The sequence below is a fragment of the Cibotium barometz genome, chromosome 19 (assembly GCF_041138505.1).
Source record: "Cibotium barometz isolate CiBa-2024 chromosome 19, ASM4113850v1, whole genome shotgun sequence".
Taxonomy (NCBI): Eukaryota; Viridiplantae; Streptophyta; class Polypodiopsida; order Cyatheales; family Cibotiaceae; genus Cibotium; species Cibotium barometz.
The window spans coordinates 46,510,153-46,530,381 of NC_141064.1; the positions used below are offsets into that span (position 1 = coordinate 46,510,153).

Below are 20,229 nucleotides of genomic sequence, written 5' to 3' on the forward strand. Positions count from 1 at the left end.
AAAGTGTTGCTTTGATTCATCCACTTACGTATTGAGTCTACTGTAATAAAACCACTATCGTCCCTTCAAAGTTTTTCATTTGATCATGTGGTTATTGGCTTAAAGGATATACATATGAAATATCATGTAGTCTATCCTTAATATATCTTGGATTATACCATATTACTCTTATCTTTCTCAACCCCGATTCTGTCTCTTGATCAAATTCAGCCATCAGCCACTCTTGTGGGGAGCTTGTGGGTCTATAAGATGCTTTGGAAAGGGTATAGTTATATACTCCTAACACTTCTCTCCCATTCCGATCCATCAGGCCGTATACTCTTACATGAAGCACCACAGATCCATAAGTCTGCTCTTCCTTTTGATAGAGTTTTCTTTGATTCTTCAGATGAGGCTGAGTCAAACTCATCCATAGGAGAATGAGTGCATCCCTCTATGCATGGTTCTTGAGGTTTACCCTTGTGATTACATTCTCGTGCTTGCCTGAGGTACAAGTAATAATAACCCCATTCTTGAATAATTTGAAATTGTCGCATATGAAGGTTCTTCCTAGAATTACCTCATAGTTTGTATTCTACCCAGAATCCATTATGGCGAAGGTATGTTTATACTCAATGCCACAAGATTTGACCAAAATATTCTCTAGCAATCTAATTGGATTCTCGAAGCTGCCATCCACTAACTGTAGAGCATGATATGTGTACATGGGTACACAGATGCTGATTGGGCTGGTAGTATCTCAGATAGAAGATCTACTAGTGGATTCATGTTTTCTTTGGGGAGTGCTGCGGTGACTTGGAGCAGCAAGAAGCAGCCTACGGTTGCTCTATCAGAGGGGCTGAGTAGTACAGAGGTGCTGCTATGGCAGCATGTGAGGTAGCTTGGTTGAGAAAGCCACTTGCAGATTTGGGTCTATCAGTGGATAGACAAGTTGTCATTTTCTGTGACAACATTAGCAGTATACAGTTGGCCAGGAACCCAGTTTTTCATGCTCGCACGAAGCATATAGAGGTCCACTACCATTTTGTCAGAGAGAAGGTCTTGGCAGGAGATGTTGACCTTGTTTATGTCAGCACACAGGATCAGGTAGCTGACATCTTCACCAAAGCATTGGGTACAGAGAAGCTCCGCAGATTCAGGGCTTCGCTTGGTGTACATGAGATGGAGTTGAGCTCGAGGGGGAGTGTTGAGGTATCGAGCTCATCTAGTGAGGCGACGGTGGACACTGATGACCCGCCTGGGGGATGGGCCCCACACTTACACCACTAGCATGGTTGGTGAGATCATGGGTGATATGTGGCCAGTGGGATGACAGGCTGTGTGACAGCCATTCTAGAGACTGGCATAGTTATAGCGTCAGCTCATTTAGTAGGGTTCACACTATAGAGAACCCTAGTATGTATTTGGTTGAGTACCTTTTCATATTGTGTACTCTTATCTTTGTATATGGTGTGTTGAGTGTTGAGTGAAGAAGAAGAAGGTTTTCAGCCTCTCACCTTGTGTGTTCTCTTTTAGGGTTTTGTGAGTGTGTTGCAAGAGCTCAAGCTCTCTTCTCCCCTGCATCTTTTCAAGAGAGAGTAAAGAATATTAAAGTTTTTTAAAATGCCATATTATGGAATTTTATAATATATGGGAGCTTATCAAAGTTTGTGTGGTTAATGCCATATAATGGAATTTTATAATATATGGGAGCTTATCAAAGTTTGTGATTGGGGTGTGTGTGTGTGTGTGTGTGTGTATGAAAGAGAGAGAGAGAAGTTTTTTAAAGTTTATTAAAATGTTTTTTTAAAATGCCATAATATGGATGTTTATCAAAATGTGTGTGTGTGTGTGTGTGTGTGTGAGAGAGAGAGAGAGAGAGAGAGAGAGAGAGAGAGAGAGAGAGAGAGAGAGAGAGAGAAGTTTTTTATAGTTTATTAAAATGTTTTTTAATGCCATAATATGGATAGTTATAAAAATATGGGATCTTATAAACTTTTTTTGAATAGTTTGAATTATTAAAGTTTTTTAAAGTGATTTTTTTAAATGCCATATTATGGATGTTTATCTAAATGTGTGTGTGTGTGTGTGTGAGAGAGAGAGAGAGAGAGAGAGAGAGAGAGAGAGAGAGTTAAAGTGTCATGTGTGTGTGTGTGTGAGATAGAGAGTGAAAGTATTATCATGTGTGTGTGTGTGAGATAGAGAGTGAAAGTATTATCATGTGTGTGTGCGTGTGTGTGTGAGAGAGAGAGAGAGAGAGAGAGAGTGAAAGTATCATGTGTGTGTGTGTGTGTGTGTGAGAGAGAGAGAGAGAGAGAGAGAGAGAGAGAGTCTGTGTGTGTGTGTGTGTGTATGTGAGAGAGAGAGAGAGAGAGAGCGAGAGAGCGAGAGTAAAGAATATTAAAGTTCTTTAAAATGTTTTTTAAAAAATGCCATATTATGGAATTTTATGAATATATGGGAGCTTATCAAAGTTTGTGTGTTTGTGATTGGGGTGTGTGTGTGTGTGTGATTGGGGTGTGTGTGTGTGTGTGAGAGAGAGAGAGAGAGAGAGAGAGAGAGAGAGAGAGAGAGAGAGAAGTTTTTAAAAGTTTATTAAAATGTTGTTTTAAAATGCCATAATATGGATGTTTATCAAAATATGGGAGCTTATAATTTTTTTGAATAGTTTGAATTATTAAAGTTTTTTAAAGTGTATGTGAGAAAGAGAGAGAGAGAGAGAGTAAAAGTATCATATGTGTGTTTGTGTGTGTGTGTGTGAAAGAGAGAGAGAGAGAGAGAAAGAAAGATAATTTGACTAGCAAGTGTATTTGTGTGTGTGTGTTTGGGGTTCATTGTGTGAAAGCAAAGTGTGTGTGTGTGTGTGTGTGAGAGAGAGAGAGAGAGAGAGAGAGAGAGAGAGAGAGAGAGAGAGAGAGAAGTTTTTTAAAGTTAATTAAAATGTTTTTTTTAATGCCATATTATAGAATTATCAAAATATGAGAGCTTATATATATTTTTGAATAATTTGAAATATGTTGAAAGTTTTTAGAATATGTTTTTTAAATTTAACTAGCAACCGTATTTGTGTGTGCATGTTTGGGGTTGATTGTGTGTGTGTGTGTGTGTGTGTGTGTGTGTGTGTGTGTATGTGTGTGTGTGTGTGTGTGTGTGTGTGCGCCGGGCTGCACAAGCGGCAATGCCATGATGGAGAATGCCTAATCGAACTAATGAACAATATGAAATCATGCGCCCGGATGTCCTCTACATTTCCCTTGAAGAAAGCTCGTCGAGATAATGCCTCCAGGAGCTGCTAGAGCTCCTCCACTGCCAGGGGGTTCAGCTCCACACAAGAGAAGATGAGGATTTTGACCTATTCTACACCACAAATGTGACCTACTCAACCAAAGCTCTAGATACCATGTTGAGAAAACGTGGTGCTCATGCTAGATCAAGTGTGTGGAGGAGAAGGACTCACAAAATACAAGAAAACTATCTTGCTTATTATGTTGTTTATGAATACAACTAGGCCTTGCTCAATACAAAATGCCTCCTAGCTCCACCTTTAAATAGATGAGCTAGTGGACCTTAAGTCCCTTCACACTCACACCCTTCTCTTTCCCTTCTACATAACCTTAGTCTCTTAATAATGATTATTAAAGAAAGCCTAGGCTTGATTGATCGTTATGAAATAGACTCTATTGTCCATGTTGAAAGACATCAAGTACGACAAGTATTCGATGAAGTTATTAAATCTATACAAGATTAACCACCACAACCCCACCTCCCTCCACGTGGGCAAAGGAGGTGGGGCTAATTCAAAATAACCACTCCTCCTGCAATCTCAAATCTTCCAATGCAAACTTGAATTTGAATCTAAGAAGATCTCATCTCACATCTTTCAATGAAATCTTTGTATACATGCTTACATACCTATAGATACACGTATATATATTATGTATGTATGTGTATCTATAGGTATGTAAGCATGTATATATAAATAGATTTATATGTATGTCGACGCACACACATGTATGTTCATGCACACACACACACACACAACACACAGACACCAGCACATGATACGTGCACACACGCGTACAAACACGCATACACACACTCACACGCATGGACACATGTGCAACATATAGAGATATGCACACTTGCACATACTCAAGCTTGCACATACACACACAAACATATATATTATGCGCATGTGTAAGAGAGAGAATATACATACACGCACACACGTATATTTATTATGTATGTATGTGTATCTATAGGTATGTAAGCATGTATATATAAATAGATTTATATGTATATCAACGCACACACATGTATGTTCATGCATGCACACACACACATATAACACACAGACACAAGCACATGATACATGCACACATGCATACAAACACACATACACACACTCGCACACATGGACACACATGCAACATATAAAGATATGCGCGCACACACACACACACACACACACACACACACACACACACACACACACACATATATATATATAGAGAGAGAGAGAGCACATTAAAACATTCTCTAAATTTTCTCTTTTAATCTCATTGAGTGTGTTACCACGTTTAAACAATTTACAATATTGGTGTGCTTAGCTACATAAGCTATAAACATTCCATTTATTAGACTATTGCCTTTGAGATTGTAGAGAGAGTTCTAGCGAACAATTGTTTTAACTTCAGAACGTTATTAAAAAAGTTTAAAACTTTATGATTTTGCCAATACATGGAATATAGAGAGACACTTATATGTATCTCTGTGATAGTTTACTAGGAGGAATATACATTTGTATAGGTAGGTTTCTAGGGTTGGTTATATATTGGCAAAGATATGAAGAGAGATTTATTAAGCCTTAAGATATTAATTTTGAATTTCAACAAATGGAGATTCAGAATGATAACAACCACTCAAGAGATGTACTAGCTGTGAAGGATTCTTCTAATGAAGAAGTAGCGTTGTCTACTCCACCGAAGTTGATGAATGTTCGAGCTACAAAACACCTTGCTAGGTCAAGGTCTCCATCCGGACAACCAAACTCTAAATGCCTACAAAATATTGCGGACATATGCGAGCGGTCTGAGAAAAATCAGATTGCTTGCAAAGGAGTACTTAGAAGCCCTTTGGGATGAGATCCGTGGAAGTGGCAGCCAAAGGGGAGATATGCTAAGAGACGAGTTGTCTCATCATCTCAACCGCGTCCTTGACAGTAATGGTTGGATGGAGGCCAGAGGCCAACCAACTAGACATGATTTCTTTTATGGAGAATATGCATGTTGAAATTGGGGAACGTCAAGGCGGATGTAATGGACAATGTAAAGAACAAGTGGACTCTCTAAAAGATCAAGTACGTACTTTAGGCTTAGAGATATTGAGTCTTAAGATATCTATTAATCGACTCAATGCTATTATGAAAAAAATGAGTCGTATGTTAGAAGCCCAAGTAGTTGCCTAGGGTTTTTGGTGAGAGTAATGATGTTCTTTCTCAAGGTACAAATTGTATTGCGACTTGCACAATTGGTTTTCTCTTTTGGCTACAAATTGGTTTTCTCAAGGTACTTCAAGAACCTATCAATGAACGTTGAAATGCACAGCCACAGAGAGATATAGAGCAAGGCTCTTTTTCATTTGATTTAAATGAGCCGCCGGTGGATGATAATTTCCATTCTATTTGTTGTGTCGTTTGGTGATGTGAAAGATATTAAATGAGCCACCGGTGGTGGATGATAATTTCCATTCTATTTGTTGTGTCGTTGGTGATGTGAAAGATATTAAATCCGAATATCACTCTATAAGGCACGCGTTTTCATTTCCTCGGAATGTTAAGCACTCAGAAACTATGGTGGTGTATTCCAAAGATTGCACTCTTCACTCATTAGGAGCCCTTACTTATAAGTGCCATTTTTGTAATGCCCTAATTTGGAAATGTGAGGCATCAAGAAAGCTAAGACAATATGTTGGCAAACATTGCTATGGAAGTGGGAATGTCTCTTTGCTATCTTTAAAAGCCCCACCTCTCCTGGATTGGCTGAGTTGCTGCTTGGTAATGATAATACAAGTAAGGAATACAGAAAGAATATCTGCTTGTTACAATAATGACTTGGCATTTGTTTCACTTGGTGCTCACTTGGATAATCAGTTCACTAGGGGGGAGGAGTATTTAATTTCCAAATCCACGGTACTACCTATCATCGTGTTGGTTCTGTAGTACCTGATGAAACATGAGATGCAGCTCCTTGATTTGCCCAACTATATGTGTATGATATAGAGCATGAATTAGAGAATATACTTCATGGGATACCTTCTTTAAATCATAATGTACTTGAGAGGTTGCAAACAATGATGTATGGATATAATCCGTATGCCTGTGCTCTTCGTACAATGAGAGAAATGTTGCGGTCAAGTCCACATGCAAACTAAGAATGGTCACCATTAGAGCTTAAAGTGGATCTTCACTTAGAAGGATCTCAACATGCACCAAAGAAGGTGGATGCAGACCTTGCAGAGTAGGCAGGAGTTTGATTTTGAAATCAAGTACCGCCCAGGCAAAGAAAATGTGGTAGCAGATGCCCTCAGCACAAAAGCCTCCTTGCTTGCAATTATTGTAGTGTCAAATCCTTTGATTATTGAAGCAAGTGAGAAGATTATGCAGGATAGATTCTTTGGCCCTATTGCTACACCACTTATGCCGGAAAGCAAAACTCCACAGGAGTTGAACCGAGTTCAAGGGTATAGCCTGGATGATGGAATTATGTATTATAATCGCAGACTATACATTCCCAATGATGAGGGAACTAAGGGTCAAATTCTAAATGAAGCCCATGACAGCCTTATTGTAGGACATCCAGGTTTCATAAAAACCTACATGTCTGTGAAGAAAAACTTCTTTTGGCCTGGTCTAAAAAAAGATATGCTTAATCATGTATGTCAATGTCTGATCTGTCAGAAAGTCAAGGTCGAGAGAGTAAAAATGCCTGGGAAGTTACATCCATTAGACAGATGAAGTGGGAATGCATCAGTATGGATTTTATACTGGATTACCCTCAGTGCAATCAGGTTACAACTCCATCTTCGTGGTAGTTGATAGACTAACCAAAGGTGTCCATCTGATTCTAGTAAAAGAAACCTACACTACAGTATCCATCTGATTCTAGTAAAAGAAACCTACACTACAGTGGATGTGGCCAGAGTGTTCCTCAAAGACATCTTTAGATTGCATGGCCTACCCACCAGAAGAATAGTAAGTGATCGAGATCCCAAATTCACGTCAAGATTCTGGACTGCATTTTTTGAAGCAGTAGGAACTTTCTTAGATCTCGGCACAGCTTACCACCTCGAGAACAATGGTTAAACTGAAAGGGTGAAGCAAGTAATCGAAGATATACTTGGTCATGCTGTGGGCAGGAAACCCAAGAAGTGGCTAAGCTATCTGCACCTGGTCGAGTTCACCTAATATCATAGAGATATTAGGATGAGCCCTTTCAAAGCTTTGTATATGGACAAGATTGCTTAACTCCATTAACTTGGTCCACTGACCCATTGATTAGGGTCGAGATGTCGAGACGGATGCTTGATGACATGGAGCAGTAGATGTAGTCAATTTGCAAAGATATAAAAGCTACCTAGTATAGACAGAAGCAGTATGCAGATAAGAAGAGGTCAGACATAAAATTTGAAGAAGCAGATATGGTCTTCATTTGAGTACGCCCCAAAAGCAGTTCTCTATCTCCTTGGGAAGTACAAGAAGTTAATCTGTTCAAAAGGCCTGATCCTAGGGGTTCAGATTTTCTTAAAATTTTAAATTAAGGTTTTGTGGGGCCAATCAGATTTATCCAAATGTGTGGAGGAGACAAATAGAATAAATAAAGAAAATCCCCCCAAAAATGAGTAAATACTCACATAAAATGAAGAGTGGAAGGACCAAATGAAATACTAAAAAAAAAAATTTTTGAGACCTCAGAGTGGGGATTCCCTCTCATGAAGGAGGCGCCTATTTCACATGTGTGGTGGAGTTTTAAATTTCCAAAAATTGAGATATTTCATCTCTCCTCTCTCCTAATTCAAGTCTATTTCCAAAAAGTAAGCTAAACTTACCCAAAAATGGTAAAAAATTGACCAAACTGATCTGGAAAATTCTAGAATCAGTTTGCTTGGTTAGAAGCTCACTTTTTCCTATAAATAGAAGCCTCCCCTATTGTTGAAGCTTAATAGTGTTTTATGCATTGTTACTCTACTCCTCCCTAGAGCCAAAAATTATGAATTTATTAATAATTCATTAGTTTTTTACCATTCCCTCTCCTAAAGAATTGGCCACTCTTGTTTTTGCAAACAAGAGTAGATCCCTCAAACCATCAAGCCAAAGGAAAGCTCCCAGAAATTCATGTAAGTTAGAAATCCTACTTTTTCTTTATTCTTTTAATGGGTTTCTAATTTTTGTTATCTTTAAAATGATAAATTGATGCTATGCCTTGTTGGAAAGGCTTTCCCCCTCTCTTCATTCTTAAATTCAGCCTTTCTTTATCCTAGTTAAGTAATCAAATTGTTAGAATCAAACTTTTCATATTGTTTCTCTTTTAAAAGTGAAATTTGATTAGTTTAGAATGCTTTAAACCATTTGGGGATAATTTTAAAGTAACTTAAGGTTAAGAAAATTTGAAAAATGGTCAGCCATACAAAGGAGATTATGGCAAAATTTTCTTAAATTTTGTGAAATAAGTTTTATCTTTTATTATTCAAAAAGAGTAATCCCCATCGTTTGTGTATTCTAAAAGTGTTATTTTCATTCCAGGGATAGAAAACTGCATAGTAGAAATATTTTTATTATAAAAGTGTTATTTTCATTAAAATCAAATTCTATGCATAGAAAGATGCATATTGATTATTTTTTTATTATAAAAGAGTGATTTTCATTAGGATTTAAATTCTATGCATAGAAAGATGCATATTGATTATTTTTTTAAATTATCAAAGAGTGATTTTCATTAGATTTAAATTCTATGCATAGAAAAATGCATATTGATTATTTTTTATTATAAAAGAGTGATTTTCATTAGATTTAAATTCTATACATAGAAAGATGTAGGGTGCTCTACAAGCTGGTGAAGACAGTTTTTGATTTAATCAAGTCTACAGTGAGATCCAAGCTCTTCATCAAATCTGCAGGTGACTTTGGTAAAACAGAGATTAAGCATTCAATGTTTGGTCAAATCTTGTGTTTCTTGGCTTAATCCTCTACTAGACTAATTGCTATTGATGGCTTTGAAAGGATTTGAGCTCATTTGAACTTTAAGGCTCTAAATCTGGACTCCCTGCATACTTTGTTTTCTGCACACAAAACAGAGGATTAATTTGCTAATAAGTGATTAATCAGCACTAAAAGTGTTACTTTTATCAATATTTATTTTTTTGCATAAAAGAATTTTTTTATTATAAAAGTGTTACTTTCATCAATATTGATTTTTATGCATAAAATATTTTTTTAATTATAAAAGTATTACTTTCATCAATATTGATTTTTATGCATAAAAATGATGCATAAATAAAATTTTTTATTATAAAAGTGTTACTTTCATCAATATTGATTTTATGCATAAAACGATGCATAAAAGAATTTTTTAATTATAAAAGTGTTGCTTTCACCAATATTGATTTTTATGCATAAAATGATGCATAAAAGAATTTTTTAATTATAAAAGTGTTACTTTCATCAAAATTGATTTTTATGCATGAAATGATGCATAAAATAATTTTTTATCAATATTGATTTTTATGCATAAAAACGATGCATAAAAGAGTTTTTTTTATTATAAAAGTGTTACTTTTATCAATATTGATTTTCATGCATAAAACGATGCATAAAAGAATTCTTTTATTATGAAAGTGTTGCTTTCACCAATTTTGATTTTTATGCATAAAATGATGCATAAAAGAATTTTTTTATTATAAAAGTGTTACTTTCATCAAAATTGATTTTTTTTAATGGATAAAAGGATTTTTCTTTTATAAAAGTGTTATTTCCATAGAAGTTGGATTTTATGCATAAATAGATGCATATAGAATTTTTATATCAAAATAAGAGTTCTCTTTAATCCTATGTTTAAATCCCATGAATATTGAAAAATGAATAAGTAAATACTCAGTGAAGGAAAATTATACCGTTTCATATTCTCTAGGATGGTAATGAGAAAATGCAAAAAAACTATCGAAGTTGGAATTTTAGATAAATGATTAATTTATTCCTTATAGGAATTCGTGACTAGTTTTGAATTTAATTAAGTAAAATACTCAATGAATAAAATTCAGTAAAGTAGTAATTGAAATATTACCTTTCGAGAAAGATAGTTCAGGGAGAACCTTTCCAAACTCAAACCCTGAATCAGACTATGACCAAGACGACGGAACTCCTTCGTCAGTGTTTCAAGAAAAGACGATGTGACCAGTTCAGTAATCTACATTCAAATCACCCACCGAATCTGAAACTAAGTTGAGACCTTTGATTTTGATCTAAGGATCAAGAATTCAGAATTCGAGGAATTTTGCTTGGGAATTTAGACTTGTGATCTAGAAGTCTTGGGATACGGAATTAAGATATACTCATTGTATTCAAAAGAAAATCAAAACTAAAAACTTGCATAGAAACCCTGTTTTCTTAAAGGACTATCTTACGCTAGAATGCTGGAGGGAGCATTTGGTATATGTGTTTTCTACAGGAAGTTTGGTTGTTGTAACAGCTAACGGCGGGGAGTGTTCAAAGGATGCCTCACGCGGTAAAAACCTGCCCAAGTCTTGACTAGCCTGGGTATGGTGAAAAATGGTGTGCTTCCAGTACGATGGGCGAGGGCCGACGAAGCGGTCCCTGAGTGAAGTGCGAGGACACCTAAGGAGGATCCTGGAGGATTCTGACTAGGCGATGCACGGGCTCGCGGTGCTTAGGACACCATGCGTATGTCGTGGAAGATATATATATATGTATGATGATGAGAAAATTATTGTAATCTGTTTTACTGGATCTCGTTGCTGACCTGCTGGTCTCAACGGAGAGTCCAGAGTGATACTGTTTTGTGAGAAACAAGGATTGAATGAAAATTTTGAGTTATGATATCTGTAACCAATAATTGTTTGTCAATGGATTATTTTATAAATTAAAGTTTAAAGAGGAGTGTGTGCGTATCTGTATTCTAATGCAAAAGTTTAGAAAGGCATTCAATTATGGGTGGGTGAATACTTGTCTATTTTACCAATTCCAGTGGTTGGGCGGTGGCTAAACCCATGGGCCGGAGGCTAGAATCAGTAGAGTTTTAATAATAAAATTGATCAATAGGAATACGCTCAAAACTCGAATAGTTAAATAATAACTTGAAGACTTCTCAAATGAATAGATCAACGGCTGTGCTAATTCAATTAGGAAAAAAGCGTTGATTCCTTCAAGTTAAGTTTGTAATAGTTTCCCTTCTGGTTTATTCAGATGAAGGTTCGTTCAGTATCTTGACCTTGTTAGAAAAATTTGTTAAGAAATTCAAAATCGTGGAATCGTCCCCGTTTTTCGGGCATGGAAAATTTTCTTGGTTTCGGTTTTCAGAATGACCACCAGCTTAGTCTCGTGGACATTCGAGGGCGAGGCCCCAAGTGGGAAACCCTGCCCCGCGCAAGAGGGAGCTGCTTTCGCTACCAGCAAATCAGGAATCCAGTGTGCGGAGGGAGCAGTGGGATCTCACAATTGGTATCAGAGCGCTGTTGTAAATTTATGTAACAGCATCAGAAATTGCTTAAAATTTTAAAGTAAATCTGAGAAATAATGTTTTCGCTTGTTAAATTTATGTTGAATGAACTTCAAAAATTGAAAACTCATAAATTGAATTGGAAATTTATAGATGGATACCCCGAATCTATCTGGCATTCCTGAACTCTCCTAGAGTCAGGATATGATAGCCTTTCCATTTGAGCACCTCATCAACTCTGCTACGACCCGAGTAAGCAGAGTGAGACTCGCACGTCATTTTGAGAGTCTTTTATTTCCTGATCCTCTTGAGCGATGTCGGTATATGTGGTTCTGTGGAGGACGATGTATTAATGTGAGTACCAGTCAACGTCAGAGGCTCAGGCAAAATATCTCCTTAGCCATGATTCTGATAAAGCTAGGACTTGTTCAGCATGTACAACTCTTTGATCATTCACCCAGGAACTTCAGAATTTCATGCCGAGTTTTTAGGCTTCTTAGCCGCTTTATCCTAGAAGTAGAATTACAGCACCTCTTTCTGTAATGAATCGTGTGTACCATGGCATGTCTCCTTCGCAGTTTCGCTTCTTTATGCGTATATGATTGACGCAGTGATTTTGGGAGCGGTGATGCTCTATGTATATATCGAAAACTTTTGATAATAAACGATGTTTTGTAAAAAAAAATTCCAAATTGTTTTCATGATTGTGAATATGGTTAATAAAATTATCAGAGTAAGTCTTGTTTCAAGAAGTATGATGAAATAATTGTGTTTAAAGAATAAATCATAAAAATTAAATAATCATAAATCTGTTGTCAAAGTTAAGTTGATGAAAATCTTGTTTTGTCAGAGTCATGAGGCACGCAGCCAGTGCAAGGCAACTGGATCCTCTAACCGATGACAAAGAGTTAGATCGGGATGTTCAAAAAGCCCTGCACGAATCCCAATCCGGTCCCTTCAAGGGCGAAGGAGAGCAGTTAGGTGAAGTAGTGGAAAAGTGGATTGAGGTAATGGAGGAATACTTTGATGTAACTGGCTACAATGAGAGAAGCAAGATGGCTCTCGCCAGGTTAAAGATTGTGGAAACGGCCAAGGTCGCTTGGAGGAATCACTGCGAGACTAACCGTCTCGATCGAAATACCAAGACCTAGACCGATCTTAAAGCTTACATACATACATACATACATACATATATACACACACACACACACACACACACACATCTAAATACACACATATATATATATATATATATGTATGTATGTATGTATGGGTGTGTGTGTTTGTGTTGATGGTAAACACATGATTCGTGTAGGTCACTATGCATGTGCAAGCACATGCAAGGCCATTTATAGAGATAGGAGCAACAAGAGGGAGGTAGAGAGAGAAAGAGAATGGCTCTTCTTATGAGCTGTGAAAGAGCAAGAGAGACTATATTTGGTTTCTTTGGTGTGTGTGTGTTTGTGTGTAAGAGAGACTATATTTGGTTTCTTCGGTGTGTGTGTGTTTGTGTGTAAGAGAGAAATGGGCAAGACGTTCGTGCGTGCATGCAAGGGAGAGAGACATGTGTGTGAGAATGCATGTTTGTGTGCACGTGAGAGAGAGAGAGAGAGAGAGAGAGAGAGAGAGAGAGAGAGAGAAGTGGGTAGTTGCACTAGTGGGTATGTGCTTGCTAGATCGGACCTAGTTAAATCTAGATCCCAACCACATGCAAACCAGTGGTGGGTATGTTTTTGCTAGATCCAACATAGTCTAATCTAGAACCCAACCACATATAGAGCAATGGGTATGTGGAGTCAAAAGCTCTCGCCATGAGCAATTTTGTATGCTGAGGCATCCAAACCCGAAAGGTGATAAGCCAAGGTGTATGTAGAGATGCCTCCTAAACTCCCCAGCTTATCGGAATGGAATTCGGGCAAGCCAGCATATAAAATCGCTCATGGCACACATCTTTGGAGTCATAAAATGCCCACCATGAGAAATTTTATATGTTGACTTACTTCAATTCTAATCATACAAGGCGGAGAGTTTACGCCTGCCATGAGTGATTTTATATGCCGGCTTGCCCAAATTTCAATTTGACAAGACAAGAACTTTAGGAGGCATGTATATATCTACCCCAGCTTGTTGACATATTGAAATTCAGGCCAATTGGCATGAAAAATCACTCATGGCGGGCATTTTCGGAGTCCGAAAACACCCGCCATGGGCGATTTTTCATGCCAGCATGCCAAAAATCCAATTTGACAAGCCAGGGGGTTTTGGAGGCAAGTATATAAAGACCTCGACTTGTCAGATTGGAATTCTGGCAAGCTGGAATATAAAATCGCTCATGGTGGGCATTTTTGGAGTTCAAAGACGCCCCCTATGAGAGATTTTATATGCTGGCTTGCCCAAATTTTAATTCGACAAGCCGAGGAACTTAGGAGACATGTATATATCTACCCCAGCTTGACAGGTTGAAATTCAGGCAAGCTAGCATATAAAATCGCTCATGGCGGGTGTTTTTAGAGTTCTAAAACAACTGCCATGAATAATTTTATATGCCGGTTAGCCTAATTTACAACCTCACAAGACATAGGAGTTTAGGAGGCATGTATTTATACACCTTGGCTTGTCGGATTGGAATTTGGACAAGATGGCATATAAAATCGCTCATGGCACAGGTTTTTTTAGTTTGAAAACGCCCGCTATGAGCGATTTTATATGCTAGCTTGCCCAAATTCTAATCCGATAAACTAGAGAGTTTTTGAGGTAGGTATATATCTACCGCGGCTCGTCGGATTGAAATTCAGGCAAGCCGGCATCTAAAATCGCTTATGGCGGGCGTTTTCAAAGTCCGAAAATACCCTCCATGAGCGATTTCATACGCCGGCTTGCCCGAATTCCAATTCGACAAGCCACAATGTATAAATATTTGCCTCCTAATTTTCCTAGCTTGTGAGATTAGAATTTGGGCAAGCCCCTATGTAAAATCACTCATGTTGAGCATTTTCTGACTCTCAAAACACCCTCCATGAGCGATTTTAAATGCCATCTTGCACAAATTTCAATTTGATAAGCCAGGGAGTTTTGGAGGCATGTATATTTACACCTCGTCTTGTCATATTGAAATTCGGGCAAGCCGACATATAAAATCGCTCATGGCGAGCGTTTTTGGAGTCCAAAAATGCCCAACATGAGGGATTTTACATGCCGGCTTGCCTGAATTCTAATCTAACAAGGTAGGGAGTTTAAGAAGCATGTATATATATACCTTGGCTTATCAGATTGAAATTAAGGCAAGCTGGCATATAAAATCACTCATAGTAGCGAGTGTTTTCAGAGTACAAAAGAGCCCGTCTCATCACATGAGCAATTTTATATGCTCGCTAGCCCCAATTCCAATATGACAAGCCACGGAGTTTAGGAGACATGTATTTATACACCTTGGCTTGTAACATTGGAATTCTGGCAAGTTCACAGATAAAATCGCTCATAGCGGGCGTTTTTTGGAGTTCAAAAACACCTACCATGAGTGATTTTATATGTTGGGTTGCCCAAATTCCAATCCTACAAGACGAGAAGTTTAGGAGACATGTATATATATATATGCCAGCTTGTCGAATTAGAATTTGGGCAAGCTGGCATATAAAATCGCTCATGGCGGGCGTTTCAGGAGTCCGAAAATGCCCGCCATGACCAATTATTTATGTTGGCTTGCCCAAATTCCAATTCGACAAGCCGAGGAGTTTAAGAGACATGTATATATACACCTTAGCTTGTCAGATCAAGGTTTGGATGCCTCAGCATACAAAGCCGCTCATAGCTAGTATTTTTGGAGACCAAAACACTCGCCATGAGTGATTTTGTATGCTGAGACATCTAAACACGGAGTTGACAAGCCAAGGTGTATGTAGAGATGCCTCATCAACTCCCAAGGTAGGTGTTTTTAGAGTCTGCTATAACCTCTAATCGAGTTTGACGCTAGATCAGATCGCGTCAGATGTAGAATATACTTAAAAATGATCGCTAGGCTCGAATCCGGTTCAAACTAGACTTGGATTTGGTCCTATGTAGCATCAGATGCTGGAACGGAGCACATCTGATCTAGACTATCATGGGCTGGGTTTGATCTAAGTGCATAATTTACTAAGTGCTCTTGTGCTCCTCTACCCTCTTGGATCGTCGTGTTTCACCATTTGCATCATCAATAGATGACAGTTCCTTGCCATCTGGCAAGAGCAGACTTACATACTTAGAGGCAATGGCTTCTTCCTATTGGGTTCCTCAGGCTCATCTGCTTCTTCATCTTCTTCTTCTTCTTGAAGTTCTTCGGGCCTCCTAAACACTGTAGGGGATGGTGGACCTACTCTGCTGGTGGTCGTAGCTGATGGTGGGCAAGGTTTCTTGGTTGACTGAAGAAGTACCTAGATTATATCTTAATTATAGTGATTAGCAAGGATGACTCTTGGAGGATTCAATTGAGAAATTTGAAGAGGTTTTTGATGGGGCTTTTTATATAGGGGTGTTGCCCTTGATGAGAAGAGGCATGAGCAAGATCTTTAGCTCAAAATGGACTAAAAAACATGACTTTTTGCTGGAACGGGTGACTGATTTTTTTGCTACTATGCTCAATCTCGTGGATGAAATGGAGTGAGATTTGAGCTGTGGACTATGACCTAGGCGCCCTTGCTTATCCCAATTTGTAGCATACAAGGAGAATGATGCGAAAGGCCAATTACTAGTTCTGTGCAATTTTTGGACTGTAGAGGATGATTCATGGCAATTCCTCCTAGAGTTAGGACCACCTTGTGATGGACTCTCCTCTTCCAATTGATGTGGATATTCCACAAACACCACATTGTGTCCGACTATGACCTTCCTTTCAGTAGGGTTAGAGAGTTGGTAACCCTTTGACTCTTCACTATACCCAAGAAAGTGCACTTTTGGCTCTTTGCATCCCACTTGGATCTCAAAGCATTTGGCACATGCACATAACAATCACTTCCGAAAAATTCTCAAAGAAAAAAACTGTTTTTTCCTCATGTATACATCTTTTCACAAATGATAGGCAAAACGCATAGCTCTTGTTAAGCATGCACACACTTTGACATGACCTTCTGCATCTGGGGCAAGGTTGGAGCTAGATTGACTATAAACAAGAGAGCAATACACTGAGGATGCCAAGAAACTAGCACCATGAGATGATGACAAGGCAAGTAAGTAATCTATGTAACAACAATTATAACATATCACGATCTTTTGTAAAGATACGCATTGTCCGTGTAGAATTAATAGGCAACCCAAATTATCACTAATCATGGTGAACCAGTCAAGAGTCCGCGGACAGTTTCTCTCTGCCCAGCTTCCAAGAGCGGGCCTTTTAGAGACCCCTCCTTGCTACTGATCCAGTAATAAGCCAAGATGAGCCTGCATAAACCCTGCATAACTAGAGGTCGAATCTAAAAATTAGGAGCATTCAGAGGAAAAAGCTACCACTAGATGATATAGATTTCGCCTGTAGGTTTTCCCTTTAGTGTTTAAAGGGAAACTTACACTAGATAAAGATTGTATGATTTAGTGCTGGAGCTGTTGGACGGAAAGGATGGAAACATGTCATCTTGCAGACACGACAGAGTAGGAGACCACGTGGCTGGAGGTGGAAGTCAAGTCACTGTCAGAATTGAGGAGCGAGATTCTGAAGTTGCCAATGGTTCCTTTGGGTGCAGGGTCAGGTGGTTCCTCAATGTGGCGATTTCCTTCAATTAGCTGGAGAACCTGGGACATGGAAGGACGCTGAGCAGGCTCTTGGTGTACACACCAAAGAGCGACTCTCAAGCAACGGAGCTGTTGTTGTTGAACTGCAACCTCTCCTTGCTCCTCGGTGATGTGGGTGAATTGCAATGCCATCATGTCAGTTGTGTGACCCACATTCTCATACGCTAGCCCCGGATCAGCAACATGACCAGCACTGGCTAGTTCTTCATCAGGGATTCGTGACCCTGCTGCAAGGCATTGCAAGGCCCACGATATGAGAGGCATGTTTTCATTGCCAACAACAGATTTGACGCCATGTACAAGCTCCAGCAACAGCATGCCAAAGCTGTAGACATCTGCTTTAAAGGTGATTGCATCACTTTTAAGCCATTCAGGTGCGATGTAGCCACGGGTTCCCCTCATACCAGACACAGTTACGTGGCTTTGATCCTGCCGGCGGATGTACGTGGCGAGGCCGAAGTCTGCAACTTTGGGTGTGAAATCCTCATCTAACAGCACGTTTTGTGGCTTGATGTCACAGTGCAGAATCCGTGGGTGACAATCATGGTGGAGGTACGTAATCCCACGAGCTGTGCCAACTGCGATGGAGTATCGCACTGACCAAGGCAGGGGTTCCGTCATGTGAGCTGGAGACAGGTACCTGTCAAGTGACCCTTTCTCCATGTATTCATACACTAGCATACTCTTCTCTCCATCTGGTCCACTTACGCAATAGCCCAGCAAGCCCACAAGATTTATATGGTGGATTTTGCTGAGCGTGCCTGCTTCGGCTCTCAACTGTTTCATGGCCTGACCTCTCTTGCCAGCTCGCAGCTTGAGCACTTTGACAGCCACCACCTTAGTCCCCTGCTCACTTGCTGTTGCAAGATGATCACCTCTCTTCTGTCTGACCCACCCTTTGAAAACCACCCCAAAGCCTCCCTCCCCTAGCCTATCACTAAAATTGTTGGTTGCCTCTACTAGCTCCTGGTAGCTAAACCTTCTTGGCCCAGCATCCCATGCTTCATTCTCCTCTTTTGCCCCTTGACTTGACCGATTTGAACACCTTCTCCACCACCAAATCACCAACCCCATACCTGTGGCAAATGCTAGTATTGCCACAACCACTATGATTGGCGTCGTCTGCCTAGCTTTCTTGACAGGCGGCGGTACTTCGGCTGCATCTGGCAACTGCAAAAGTTTCATTAGAAGAGTGGGACCACTTGCAGAACTAATTCCATTCTCCAAATACCCTATGGTGGCGTTGCCCTTGAGGAAGCACATATTCATGGAACTGTCGTAGGTAGCAGCAACACATGCACATTCGCTCAAACATGAATTTTTGCACTTCTCTATGTCATAGATATTGGTAAACCAATTCAGATCATTGTAGTAGTAATCACTGTGCTGCACCTCTACCATGGTTGCGTTGTCTCCGGCATTACCCTGTCCACAACCAGGTGGGATCCTGGTGCTATAATTACACCCTTTTGAGGGATCTTCAGAGGATATGGGAGTGTAACCAGTTGGGCAACTGCAGTTTACTGTCCCTGTACTATCTACACTGCAGAGCCCAAAGGGACCACAGGGGCTTTCCGCCCTGCACGCAAGCGACGAATCCTGCATAAGTTCCCAAACCGGAACCCACATCACATTACTGGAGGCCCACTGGTACACCCTCAGATTGCCATCGTAATCCAAAGACAGCCTCAATAAACCAGGATTTTTGCTCACGTACGCGCTACCATCTAGCTGATTGCCCACACTGACTATATTACCAGAAATATTAAGGGAAACATTGTAGTCTTTCATGTACACATACTGATTGTTTAATTCATCAAGCCCAAAGAGATGAATGTCAAAGCGATTATACGTTGCCATATGGAACCTACCTCTCGCAAAAGAAGTCTGATTTCTCCTTGATTGAAGCAAGCGTGGCTTGTTTATCAACGAGCTTGCCTCCAAGCCCGTAAGCATCAGAGAATCCCTGCGGTCCTCGAAGGTCTCCCATAAGGCAGCAGTACTGTTTTCTTGTAGTCGAAGCCTCAGATTACCTGTATCAAGGAATTGCAAGCTGGTAGAGGTGTTGAAGTTGCCGCTTTGCCAGATCGGCGTCGAAGTCGAGTCGTAGAGCTGCATGATCCGAGAGCTTGTGTAATTAAGTGATGCCCCTTCCTTAACAGTGCTACTGGGACTTATATCCCCGAGATCAGCCCACCAAACTGCTGTCTGATTAACATCAAGTGAATGCCAGATTGCCAAGAGGTACTCCCCAACATCAACATGCTTGAAACCAAAGGTGTAATTTCCTGCTGGTTCCGAAGACCAGAAATGGGGTGTGTCATGAGGAGTGAAGGATGAAGCGTAGCGGCCTGCTGGCGCTGCGGCGGAGGTCACTGCGCTGAGCAGGAAAAGAATATGAAGAGGATGAAGAAGAAGGCCTGTAGCAGCCATTCAACAAAGAGAATGAAACAGGCAGATGCCACAGGGAGAGTTGAATCAAAATGCTTCAGTGCTTCACTGGTCAAGAAAGGAGACGAATAATCAACTGTTTGGTGGGCTGCACGATGAGCCAACGAGGACTTAAATTTGAAGCCCCTTTTTGCAAGGCAAGGTTTCATTAAAAAAAAGAATTATGCAACTTTTTCCCCCTTCAACTTGGTCATCAAATATGCCACTTATTTTAACTAACTGCATGTATCTGTACAAAATGTATCGTGTAAAGTCTTGCATGTATCTCTTAGACTACAAAATGCACATGCAATATCAATTGAAATTTAAA

General features: G+C 39.5%; 1 protein-coding gene across 1 annotated transcript; it reads right to left on the reverse strand.

Moving 5' to 3' along the window:
* Nucleotides 1–16,561: 16,561 nt before the first annotated feature.
* Nucleotides 16,562–20,021, reverse strand: LOC147628670 (G-type lectin S-receptor-like serine/threonine-protein kinase LECRK4). Its single transcript, XM_086814217.1, has one exon. The coding sequence runs from the start codon at nt 19,899–19,901 to the stop codon at nt 17,307–17,309; it is 2,595 nt and encodes an 864-aa protein (XP_086670343.1). The 5' UTR covers nt 19,902–20,021; the 3' UTR covers nt 16,562–17,306.
* Nucleotides 20,022–20,229: the final 208 nt, after the last annotated feature.